The sequence below is a fragment of the Sycon ciliatum genome, chromosome 1 (assembly GCF_964019385.1).
Source record: "Sycon ciliatum chromosome 1, ocSycCili1.1, whole genome shotgun sequence".
NCBI classification, from domain to species: Eukaryota; Metazoa; Porifera; class Calcarea; order Leucosolenida; family Sycettidae; genus Sycon; species Sycon ciliatum.
The window spans coordinates 81,050,060-81,063,686 of NC_088643.1; the positions used below are offsets into that span (position 1 = coordinate 81,050,060).

General features: G+C 47.9%; 1 protein-coding gene across 1 annotated transcript in view; it reads right to left on the reverse strand.

Moving 5' to 3' along the window:
- Positions 1-4,619, reverse strand: part of LOC135805798 (sortilin-related receptor-like) — a 64,833-nt gene extending 60,214 nt beyond the window's left edge. The window contains exons 1-2 of the mRNA XM_065319900.1: positions 4,004-4,619; positions 230-487 (exon numbers count right to left, since the gene is read on the reverse strand). Coding sequence (XP_065175972.1) covers positions 230-487; positions 4,004-4,273 — 528 coding nt within the window. The 5' untranslated portion in view covers positions 4,274-4,619. The remainder of the gene's footprint in view (positions 1-229; positions 488-4,003) is intronic.
- Between the last annotated feature and the right edge of the window lie 9,008 nt (positions 4,620-13,627).

Sequence of the window (13,627 nt, forward strand, 5' to 3'; positions counted from 1 at the left end):
TGCCTAGTTGTTGCACTTTCTGCCTGTATATAGTATCTAGTTACAGCGGTAGACAGTTACTCTGAACTCGTATCCATATGTCCCTTTCCTTTCTACACTTGCACTCTAAACAATCAGGTTTGCATCAGACTGTGCAGAAAGAGCAGGACATGGTCTATGAGTCTATGACCAAAGGCCATAACGGTTCAAGTGCCAGAGAGCCAATTTCCAAACGACGGTGCTCACTCACATTCTCAGTGGACCCAGTACCAGTGTTACCACTGCTCGGAAAGTAGTCATTGATAACCGCCGGTTTCGTGGAGCCGGGCTGCATCAGCAAGCTGGTTTTCTTGACAAACGTCTGACCATAGTCGCTGCTTATATAGAGCTCACTGTTGCTGCTACTGGGCACCTCCGGGTTATCTCGTGTCACAACTACGATGGTTGGACTGTTCTGACCAATCCAATGGACAATAGCCATCAGGTGATTATCTCCAGAAAGTGAAACCTACATGAAGTACACAACACATATACAACACATACACAACACATACACAACACATACACAACACATACACAATACATACACAACACATACACAATACATACACAATACAAACACAATACATACACAATACATACACAACACACATTGTGGATACAGAGAGCACGTGAAGAGAAATTACAAGCAAAGAGGACTGGGCACACGGTCTCGTCATCATACAATATCTATAATAGAACACTTTGGAGGAGAGGGGACGTAATTAGTTGGCCAATGGGTACATGTGAATTTAAGTCACTCTACCACTGAGCCTCAGTGTACAGTTGTGTGCTGGAGAGTGCAACGAAGTACCAGGATACCTGATCACCACTATGCCCGGTTCACATCCAATAAGACGCGACACAATGCAATGTAAGAAGCAATAGGCCACGCACGACGACTCCGTGTATGAACATCGGCAATGAAACCCCGCCGTGCTACATGTACCATACAAATCGGCGTGTGACGGCATAGTTGGAATTGCTCGACTTTCCATACTGAATGACAAGCGTACAAAAATAAAGGTGTTTCAATTGTGAACTGGCATGGGTGTCATGAAGTGATGCACGGAACAGTAGCAACTTTACTAACTACTGAGAGGTACAATTCCATGCAGGTAGTGCACTACTCACTGGTGTTAACCACCATTATCATAACACAAAGTACTCGGGCAAACTGTGGGTCTTCAGAAGCCAAAAATGCGAGTAGGATTTCTCATCGAATAGAAATGTTAGAAAATGGACCGCAAAAATCATGAAATTACTGTTCAACTAATTTCCAAATCAAACTTAAGTTGACTGAAAATGAGTGTGATGAAATGTACAGCTGTGGCACAACGGGTAGGGTCCAGCGGATAATGCCGGCATTATATTCGGCATTATAAGCCTATCCGAGCATTAGGAAGGAACAAGACGAGCATTATGTGACGTTTGAGCGGCATAACGAGTTTTATAGTGGATAATGTCGGGAAATCTCATGATTTTTGGCAACAATCGGCTAAAGCCATGAGTGCATGAGGTGCAACGCCATAATATTGTACCGGCACATGGCTTTGTGAGTGTAGACACCGTCACACGTAACACCTTTAGCGCTACATTTACCTGACTACATGCAGTATTGTCATTGCTACATAAAGTCTTTATGTAGCAATGTCAGGTAAATGTACATGTGATGTAGCATGCCCAACGTACGTTGCAACTGAGGCTGTTTATGCTTCGAAGTGCACAAAATCGGTAATGATGATGTACGAGGAATTTTTTTAGAAATCATGGAGAGCTATGGATGATGGAGGAGACTACGTAGATCTACGCGAAGTGAATATCAAACAGAGGAAGAGGAGTTTCCTGTTAATAAAAAGTGTTATGCCATAGGCTCTGGCCATAGCATATCTAGCGATACTGAAGTAAACACTAATCCATTGATAAACATTTGGACCTACATGAAGGAGTGGCTATAAACGGATAGAGCTTACTCCAAAATTAATAACTGCCTTTGCCGAGTCCAGCTCAGCAGGCTCGAAAAGAACTAGAATTTTTCATGGACGCAGCACCAAGTCGATTTGAGTGCTCAGCAGCGCATGTTTTACTTTCCTGGTGAAGCACGTACAGTTCGTCGTGGACGATTGTAATGTCAAGTGCTATCAGAAAAGAAGAGTATTGTGACCAACCATTTGTCTCCATGCAACCTCAGGAGAAGAAGACAGCGCAAGCAGAGGGTGTAGAGCGGCAAAATAACTTCTGACCACGTGTGTTCAGGATTTCCACAAATGGGAGGAATCTCGATCTGAGATGGTCTCTCAGTAACTTGCCTCACGTAAGCTGTTTCAGATGAAGACATTTTTCACAGACTGGAAGCAGTGACAGCTTGTCTGCAGGCAGGAATATCACTTCCCATGATAAGCTTCCAGCATCCAATTGATCACCAGCAATAATGGTCTCACATCCCACTTCATGGATAAGCAAGGGAAAAGATTTGATACACCCACTGTTCAGCCACAGCCCTGCATCAAAGTTGCAATGGAGAGCAGCCAATGGAGACGCGATCATGTCTTATAGTGCTAAGAAGTGGTGGAGCTCGTGAGAGATATTGCAGCAGCTTCAGAGGCAGATTGACTATATGCATCCTTTCCTGGAAGTTTGACAATGTGCAGCCTTTCTTCCATTTTTGTTCCAAACCAAGAGCATTATAGCCCTTGTTGGAGCATTATAATCAGCATTATCAGGTAGTTATTGGAGCATCATGATTAGCATTATACGAACATTTTCGGAGCATTATCCGCTGGACCCTAACAACGGGCCAGCAACGTCACTGGAAATAAGCCGTGGCGCGATCAAAAGCAATGTCTTTCAACCGCATCAATCTACTCAGGATTGCAGCAGCAACAGCAACAGCAGCAACAGGACTACAACCACCACCAGCACCTGCTGTCCACTTATTTGCATTAATTATCCTGCATAACTACTGTTTGCCAGGTGTCATCACTATCCCTACCTGGCCACCATGACATAGCAAGCACCACATTTTCGAATGTAAAAATGGACAACTATGAAGCCCATTCGCTTAAGGGGAGCGATGTACAGCAGCCTCTTTGACCTTGGACCAAGATTATTCCACTCGATCGCTACGCATTCTGAAAATATTCATTTATGCCATACTTCTGGTAATCACACTTCGCACCACCCAGGAGTCATTTCATAATATTGATACTGAAGTGATGCATACCCACATCATCCGGTCAAAATAACGACCAGCTACCCGAAAAGCAGTACGCCACGTGTAGTATGCAGTGCACTTGCATTTCTCGCTAAGTCAATATCACTAACTCCTTCAACCCCGAAAAATCAGGACAGGGAGTCTTGCGGACACTGAGTCAAACAGTCCTGGTCCGAAGGCAGCAGGTCACATAACACCATCAATTCCCAATAAAATGTTTGTATTCAAAACTCTATGTGTGAATTGCTGGCTAGGTTCAGTGATGTGATGTCACCAGTAGAATGTGAAGTCCTGCAAAACAATTATGATAGGGAATGTCTGACGATCCTTGAAGGGTGGTGGTGTTCCTACGGATGCGGAAAACTCGGCCTTTAGCCGAGTCCGATGCGAGCCGTGAAATATTTTTTATATTACGTCTGACGAACGATACACCATTGCAAGCTCATTCAATGCAGCCTACCAAACTCTACAGAACAAACCCCGATCGTATTGAAGATCAGAATGATAGTTGTGTGTGTCAGATGTGGTTAATGATGACACTCGTATGCACTTGCCTCAGCAAACACTTGCTCAAAACTCGAAACGGTGCTTACAAAAACTACTTGTAACGTCGTCCACTGTCGGTGATTATGTGCATCATGGCAAAAATCTAAATGGCACTATCAATTTTCTCTTTTTCACATTTCCAAGTTAGTTTGGCCACGATCGCTACAGACTGTTGCTAGATTTATGGAAGTCATTGGAAGCTACCGGCTCTCCAGGGAAACTCACCGGCCATGCTAGCGCCGAGCCGTTCCTAGATTTTCCGGACGACGCTTGTCGCTTACTTCTTGATACAACTTCTCGGAGGTTTTCTTCAACAGATGCTCCCATCAGCTCACTGCCATCCAGTTGCACAACAAATTTATCTTGCGTACGTCGTGCACGCCGAAGAACGTCGCTCCGAGCAGCGGCTCCGAAATCCTCACCGCCCGCACAAACCAAGCTGCAACAGGCAGCCAGAAGATAGGCCACGCTGCTCCATGCTACGCCCGCCCTCATGGCTAGCGAGCAGCAAAGTCAACAGCGCTTCAACGCTATACTAAAAAAAGAAAGAGAAGAAGTCAGAGCCACCAAGCCGATGACGATCGACACACAACGCAGTTCATTCAGCTCAGATGATCGGCTTCGCAGTCACGTTCAGACAATTTCCGCTCAAAAGCTTCAAGCCGGCGTGCTTTCCTGTAGAGCGCATTCAGTCAAACTGGCAACGCTCTACTCGTCTTCTCCGGGTCCCCGGTGAGCGAACCTACTTGTAACACAACGCGTTTCCAGTATACATGTAAGTATAAAATTCTACTTATTTGACAAAGTAACACAGTTCAGGCAGCAGCTAAGAAAGAGAAAAAGTAGATGGAAACCAGCAGGTCTACACTGACTGTGATCTACTACTACTCGTACTGTCAGTATTGTACTACCTATTTTTTTGCAAAACAGGAGCCGAGCGACGCGAGCGTGCTAGCATGATATGCACTGTGATCATGCGATGAAAACTCGCACTCGTAGAGTCGTAGACTACTCCTCGCTACACCATTTCGCGCAGGCTGTCATCATGTCATGTGCTAGCTCGTACATGCACAGTTATCATGGTAGATCTACAATGAATAATGTACAATGTATGTCCAAATAAACAGCGGATATGCGAACAACACTGAACATGTGACCCGTAGATCTACCCAGCGCCAGCGCTAGCGGTCAACAAAACAAAAATTTTAATGATTGTACAATACCAACTATGGAGTATGGTATTATAAACCCAATACTAGTTCAAATGCTGTCAACAATACTAGTACCGGTATGTACCAGTTTTACTACTCAGTCCATAAAACCTGTCAATGCGACCACTCGGATAAGGCGACCACCTGTCCCAGAAGACCACTGCAGCCAGGACCAAGGTATGCTATTTCCTGTCATATGACCCTGGATAAGGAGACCACCTGGTTACCGAGACCACGTTTTGAAGGTCCCTTGAGCGGTCGTCTTAGACAGGTTTCACTGTAGTCGCTTACCAAGGCAATGCAGCAATGGTCAAAGTCGTGAAAGAGTGTGCGCTAACGATACGATCACAGTGCACAGCGGTCCGACAGACGTCAGTGCAGTGCACATACAAAAAATTACAAGTCATGTACTCGGGTCAAGACCATGTTACAGTCCATTCATTGGAAACTGGCACCCTAACTTTTTGGTGTCTCTCTCACATACATGTAGTTGTAGATATCGTGAAAACAACAGTACATCCTGCATTGTGTGACCCGTGCAATTACTCCTTGCCACATTTGAGGCCAGAAAAGTCCAAGAACAGGAAAATAGAAATTCAGCCAGGTTTTACAAAATTAGGACGGGTATGCCATGGCAAAATGTATGGAGAAGCAGATCCAAAACCCACAGATTTTTGAGATTTAAAGTGGGTTTTTGATCCTCAATTCGGCCCAAATCCGACTTCCAAAAGCCAGCGGGCCAGTTTCCGATGAATGGACTGTAGTGCCGTGGCAGGGAGTACCAAAAATACTCCCTGGCCTGGGCCTGGTCGTCTCACTCCTATAATAATCATGATATTAAGGTAGCAGTACTGGAAAACGGGTGTCAGATTTAGCCAAAATATCAATTTCACGGGAACTGCTTCAAGTGTGATTTTTCTGAAAGAAGGAATACCAAAGGCTCTACAAATGAAATTTTTTGGCATTCGAACCAGCCAAAGCAGAGATATGGTCCTTCTAAAACTGAAAATACCCGTCAAAATTTCAAAATTGCACTGATCAGCTGATCGATGTCAATCTATTTCGAGAGGGTTTCTGTACAATATCAGCGCATCCTTGCCAATCTCGGCGTGATTCACACTATCTGTCCAGCTAAAACCAGTTTAGAGCTGGGCTGAGTGTCGCGATCGCCACATGCAGCGCCTGCCTGGCCCAAGCTAGCTGGCCTGGCTGGCCTGCACTCAACCCACGCAATTTGTATTTTCAAAAATGATAAAAAATTCTTTGTTCTCAAACTGTTTGCCAGTGCGACGAGCGTTTGTCATCGACGTTGCAGCTCTGCGCTGGAGTTGTTGTGCTGGCGCTACTTGGTCAGGAGACGGGTGATGAACACAAACGAAGGTCGCTCAGCAGGCCAAGGAAAAGCAAATTTCCTAGAGTTACGTCCAAGCTCGTTTCAAGTCCTGAAGTATTTGAGCCAATTGAGGGGAGTGAAAGCGAACACTCGGCGAGTCGCAGGCTGATGGAGCTGGTGAGGGCGTAGAAGATGACTCTGATCTTCCAGGTGATTTTTTATTCAGTGATGCCTCGTGTGATAACGATGGAGATTAGTCTGAAGAGGATTGCGATGATATTCCATCAGGAAATCGAATTGTTCACATGGAGAGCTTACAGCAATTGGTGACGTCAGCGTGTGTATGTAGTAATTATCAAGAGGGCAACCTGACTATCAAAGATAATTTTCGTCATGGCCTCGCCTCAACAATTAGTTTGCAGTGCGAATCGTGCTGCGAATCAACCAGTGTAGCCCTGGCAGAAAGACACCCACTTGCTAAATTGTACGATATAAACCGCCGCCGCAGTGTGCTTGCCATGCGCCTTATTGGTAGTGGACGAGAAGGTCTGAACAATATCTGTGGGATATTGGATATGCCGCCTCCTGTTAGCAAGTCCAATTCTGGGCACAGCGATGCACTACACACTGCTGTGGAAACTGATGCTAGGGACAGCATGAAGAGTGCTGCACAGCGTCTTCTTGTTCGGCGAACAACAGAACAGCATTCCCACCCGGAGCATGTTGCAGTTAGCACCGATGGAACGTGGATGAAGCGCGGATTCTCATCAATGTTTGGTATGCCAACTGTTGTGTCCTATGAGACAGAAAAAGGTTCTGAACGCGGAGGTGCTATCAAAACACTGCAGTGGATGTAAAACTTGGAAGAACAGATGGCAAGCAAGAAAGATTTCTAATGCTGAGTACGAACAATGGAAATGTTTTCTGCTGTGCTGGAAATGATGAGCTGCTCTAAGGGTTCACTTGCCAGCTCTGGTCTTCTCAAGTTGGATGAAGAGAAGCAGTATCACAGGAGGAGAAGGTCCAGTGAGGAGCAAAAGTCAGCCAGGAAGAGAAGAAGAGCCATTCGAAAGGGATTTGCTGACACGATACAGCAAGCAGAGGTAGTCACATACATTGCTGGAGGGTTCTCAGAGTGCCAAAAGTTAGTGTTTTTTGGCCTTCCGACCAAACTTTGGTACACTATATCTCCAGACTGGCTCATCACAGCCCAATAAACCTTATATGTAGATTGATCAGTGGAAAATTTCCCAGATGCTGAATATATTTATAAAGCCATAGTTTTTTGTTTGGCGGATGTTAGCTGCCTCAGTAGTAATAATCTTTTTCGACGGTGACGGGCGTCTTCACAGATGATGTTGACTGAGTGGTGCTATTTGTGTCCTATCTCCAATCTGTTCTATTCAGCATCTGCTACTGTTGTAGACTGTCGCTTGTGATGCAATTTTAACACTTCAGCTGATATTATGTTGCTGCTAGCATGTACCAAAAATCTGAGATGACGGCATTTTTTTACTCTCCAGCGCAGTGAACTTTTGGGACGATGCGAAGTAAATAAGTTCAAGGTAGTACTTTTATTAGGTGGTGGCGTGAATCATGAATCTGTGCTCAAAATTTTGTGGGAAAAGATTCACAGACACCGAAGTAATACCCGATTTTAGTTGTGTGTATTTGCGAATGGCATATTCCAGTACTGCTACCTTAATAATAATTATATCCTACAATGTAGTCCTACACAAAACGTAAACAGTAGACGTCTACTGACTTCAGTGACTATGACTATGGTCCTATGGAGTACATGACTGTATACAAGTCTTACTCCGGAGCTCCGGAGTGATACCCAACCCCCCCCCCCCCCCCCCCCCCCCCAGCCAACCTCCTCCTCATACATCAAGCACCTGTAGCGTCTCTGACGTTCTCGCATCATGACATCATCATTTGTTTGCATGTACACGTCATATTTTCCTCATCATCACAAACACTGATTCACCATACTCTCGCACACATTGTAATACCTACTACACGTACTTCGCTACCATAATCATTACGTAATGTTTGGCTAGCATAGTTCCAATACACATTACGACATCTTTTGATGTTACGCACTCCTCGCCTACAACGCTATTGTAGAAAAGTAGTCTTTACTCATCTCTTGTAAGTTCTGTTTGCATCCAAACACTTCTTCCAAACAGCACACGTCAGATATCTAACAAAACAACAAACTTCATTGCACAGTCTTCTATCACAATCTCTTTCCTATATAAACCTCCTTTCTCTTCACTTTCTTCATGACATTTAGTGTTCGCCAGTCTTGTAAAGATCTTGGAAACTAACACTCGTTGCACTGTATCTAGACTACCAAATTGGTGACCCCCGACGTGAGTAAAGTGCAATATGTCCAGCGACGCTGGTTCTTCCGCTTCCGCTCGCTTTCGGGCAGTAAGTCTCTAGACCCGACTATCCTGCGCGAGCTGTTTGTACAGCGTTTGCCCGTGACTGGTGCCTCAGCCTGGCCGACCTCGCCGCGCTTGCTGACAAGATGGTTGATAGCACGTGCTCAACCCCACTCACCGGTACAAGTGTTCACGCTCTGAGTGAAGCCCCTAGCCCTGCTCGGTCTAGTACGTATACGGCCTTATCATGTAGATCTACAGCGTCCACAGATGCGGAACAGGCCTGCACCGCTGACAGGGCTGAGATGGCCCAGCTCCGAGCTGAACTCGCCAAGCTGACGTCCGCTGTGAATGTGATGACCCGTGACACCGGTGCCCCTTCCCAGCGTGACCGCCAACGAGAGCGTAGTCCCGGGCCACCGTCACGCCACCCAAGTGCCTCCAGGTCTCCCGGCCGTGACAATCACGACGACCTTTGCTGGTATCACCGTGCGTTCGGTGCGAAGGCGAACAAATGCCGAGACCCCTGCCGATTCCTGTCGGGAAACGGGAAGGCCAGCCACTAGTCGCGACCGCTAGTGTGGTTGGCCCCTCGAATACCGCTACCGGTCGCCTACTATTCGTCAAGGATCGCTCCCAGTCCGTCGAGTTCCTTGTCGACACCGGCGCCGCCGTCAGTGTTCTTCCTCCGTCATTCGTAACTCTGTCTCGTCGTGTTCATCGCAATAGCCCTCGCCTCCGTGCAGCGAATCAGAGCAGCATCGCCACGTACGGTCAGCAGCTGCTAGATTTAGACTTAGGTCTCCGACGCACTTTCAAATGGGTCTTCGTCGTTGCTGACGTCAGCTATCCGATCCTGGGTGCGGATTTCCTTGGCCACTTCCAACTCACTGTCGACCTGGCCGCCAGATGTCTCCGGGACTCCACTACTCAACTTGCCGTTGTCGGATCCGCCTCGGATGTCAGCACCTCCGCTACCAACCTGCTGGACACTGATAGCCCTAGTGAGTATTCTGCCCTGCTGAGTGAGTTTCCTGACCTTGTCCGACCGACCACTGGTGACTCGCCTGTCAAGCACAATGTGACACACCGCATAGTCACAGATGGCCACCCCGTCCACGCTAAGCCTCGCCGTCTGGCACCCGACCGCCTTGCTGTCGCTAAGTGTGAGTTCCAACACATGTTAGATTTAGGCATTATTCGTCCCTCCTCTAGTGCATGGTCATCCCCTCTGCATATGGTGCCAAAGAAATCCGGTGACTGGCGACCCTGTGGTGATTACCGAGCCTTGAATGACTGCACGATCCCCGACCGCTATCCCATCCCGCATATTCAAGACTTTACGTCCCACCTGCATGACAAGATCATATTCTCTAAGATTGACCTCGTCCGTGCATACCACCACATTCCTGTGCACCCTGACGACATCCCGAAAACTGCCATCACCACCCCCTTTGGACTGTTTGAGTTTGTCCGCATGCCCTTTGGCCTTCGCAACGCAGCCCAGACATTCCAACGCTTCATTGACCAGGTAGTTTCAGACCTTCCCTTCTGCTTTGCATATCTGGATGACTTGCTCATTGCTAGCGCCTCACCCGCTGAACATATGGCCCACCTTCGCTGCATATTCTCCCGCCTTGCTTCACATGGCATCTTGATCAACGTCCGGAAGTCGCAGTTCGGCCAGGATGAGCTTGACTTCCTGGGACATCACGTGACTGCCTCAGGTATCCGACCTCTCGACGCTCGCATGACCGCCATTCGTGAATTCCCACAGCCAGCTAGTGTTCGTAAGCTCCGTGAGTTCATCGGCTTCGTCACGTTCTATCACCGATTTCAGCCACATCTTGCTGCTAAGCTCGCACCTCTGCACGCTATGCTTGAGAAACGCCACCGCACCAAAGGCGCGCTCGTCTGGTCCGACTCGGCCATCGCTGCTTTCAATGATGTCAAAGCTGCGTTCACTGAGGCCATCACACTTCACCATCCTCGCCCGGATGCCGCCTACAGCTTGATGGTCGACGCTTCAGACATTGCTGTTGGTGCCGTCCTCCAACAAGAGCTAGATGGTGAGTGTTATCCTGTTGCCTTCTTTTCACGCAAGTTAAAGCCTGCTGAGACACGCTACAGCACCTTCTGTCGAGAGCTCCTCGCTATTTACCTAGCCATTAAGCATTTCCGACACTTCCTGGAAGGGCGTGTCTTCCATGTGTGCACCGATCACAAGCCTCTGACACATGCCATCCACAGCCGTTCACAGACCCACAGCCCGCGTCAACAGCGCCATTTGTCGTACATTGCTGAGTTCACGACAGATATTCGTCATGTCAAGGGTTCTCAGAATGCTGCCGCTGATGCACTGTCACGATGCCACCTACCTGATGAACCCGTTTCTGCCATCACTGCCATTGACACAGCTTCCTTTGCCGCCGCTCAACAAGATGATCCAGACTTGCCCAGTCCTGGTAAGGATCCATCCACTTCGCTATGCTGGCAATCTATAGCTCTGCCCATGACTGATCACTCGCTCATCTGTGACACCTCTACTGCGTCTGCCCGCCCGTATGTACCTGCCAAGCTGCGCCGTGCTGTTTTCAATTCGCTTCACGGCCTCTCCCACCCTGGTACCCGCGCTACCAGGCACCTGATTACAGCTCGCTACGTCTGGCCCGCGATGAACAAGGATATTAGTGAGTGGTGTCGTTCCTGCCACGCTTGTCAGCAGTCTAAAGTTCAGCGCCACACCACATCTCCCGTAAGTGCATTCAAGCAACCTGATGCTCGTTTCTCCCATGTCCATGTCGACATCGTAGGCCCGCTTCCATCTTCTAGTGAGTCTCGCTACCTCTTGACAATGGTAGATCGCTTTACTCGCTGGCCCGAAGCAGTACCTATTCCCGACATTACAGCCGAAACCGTCGCTCGCCAGTTTGTTGCCACCTGGGTCGCCCGCTTTGGTGTTCCCACTGTGCTCACAACCGACCGAGGTGCCCAATTTGAGTCATCCCTGTGGTCATCGCTCATGTCACTACTTGGCACATCTCGCATTCGTACAACGGCTTACCACCCTCCTGCCAACGGCATGGTAGAGCGCTTTCACAGACAACTGAAAGCTGCACTCCGAGCTTCCGACAATCCACAGCGCTGGACGGAACATCTGCCACTAGTCCTGCTCGGCATTCGCTCCTCCCTGAAGGCTGACCTCAACTGCTCAGTTGCAGAAATGGTCTACGGTTGCCACCTCCGCCTGCCAAGTGATTTCCTCACTGACGAGCCTGAGCCATTTCCGGATCCGACGTCCTATGTCAGCCGCCTCAAACAAGCCATGTCCGAGCTCCGCCCTACACAACCCCGCAAGCCACCCACCCAGCATCCGTTCATTCCAGCTGCCCTCTCGACATGCTCTCATGTCTTCATTCGCACAGATGCAACACGAACGCCCCTCCAACGTCCTTACACTGGTCCACACCGAGTCCTGGAACGTCATGATAAGTACTTCCGCCTCGACCTCAACGGCCGCTCCGACACAGTATCCATCGACCGACTCAAACCCGCATTCCATGACAACCAGTCTGTCGACCATTGCCATCCGACCAAGCCGACGCCATCGCTCGCATTCGACGTGCCTCCGCCACGCCAAACACGAGCTGGTCGTCAAGTCAGATTTCCCGCCTATTTCTGACACTCTCTCGCTTATCCCATTTGCTTGCTCTCCCTTTATCGCGCTAGTTATCGCTCATTACTCATTCACTAGGAGGGGAGCTCTGTAGCGTCTCTGACGTTCTCGCATCATGACATCATCATTTGTTTGCATGTACACGTCATATTTTCCTCATCATCACAAACACTGATTCACCATACTCTCGCACACATTGTAATACCTACTACACGTACTTCGCTACCATAATCATTACGTAATGTTTGGCTAGCATAGTTCCAATACACATTACGACATCTTTTGATGTTACGCACTCCTCGCCTACAACGCTATTGTAGAAAAGTAGTCTTTACTCATCTCTTGTAAGTTCTGTTTGCATCCAAACACTTCTTCCAAACAGCACACGTCAGATATCTAACAAAACAACAAACTTCATTGCACAGTCTTCTATCACAATCTCTTTCCTATATAAACCTCCTTTCTCTTCACTTTCTTCATGACATTTAGTGTTCGCCAGTCTTGTAAAGATCTTGGAAACTAACACTCGTTGCACTGTATCTAGACTACTAAACACCAACGACTTTACGTAAACCGGTAGGCGGTACACTGGGCTTCCAGAATAATACAATGAAAAGTATAATACTGAATAATACAATGAAAAATATGATTTGTTAGGAAAGGGTTTGCTCCGGATCCGATCTAGCTCCCCACACATGGGTGACATGGCCGAAGTCGCTACCACCGAAATGGCGAAAAGTATGATTCAGCAGAGTTTATGTGATGAAGCAGTGCACTTGTGTTGGGCCAGAAACAAGTCGTCGCCTCATCACGCGGCTTGAGCGGAAGATCCTTTTGTCGTTTTGACTGTAATCTGTAGCTGTATGATAACCACTGAAACCAGTGACTGTCTGTGTCGGAGAGGTAAGGACTTTTAGGTTGTATGTGCGCAGCAGTCACAGCAGACCTGCCCAGATCGCGGAATCACGAGATTCCGATCATTCGCCACATGGCGCACTAGCATGCATGCACTGGACCGGCAGTGGCACCATGGCCAGTAGGCAGTACAGACTATGTCAGTCAGTACACTCTACACTGCAGTACTGACCAGTACAGGCTGTACAGCTACTTGAGCTTGCTAGCTGTACACACCACTGTCACGTCACCAGTCATCACTACACTGTGAATGGTGGTGTCGTGCGGTGACATTACTGGTTTGCTCCGAAAGAAATGCGATGCCAAGACTCAAGCTCAAGA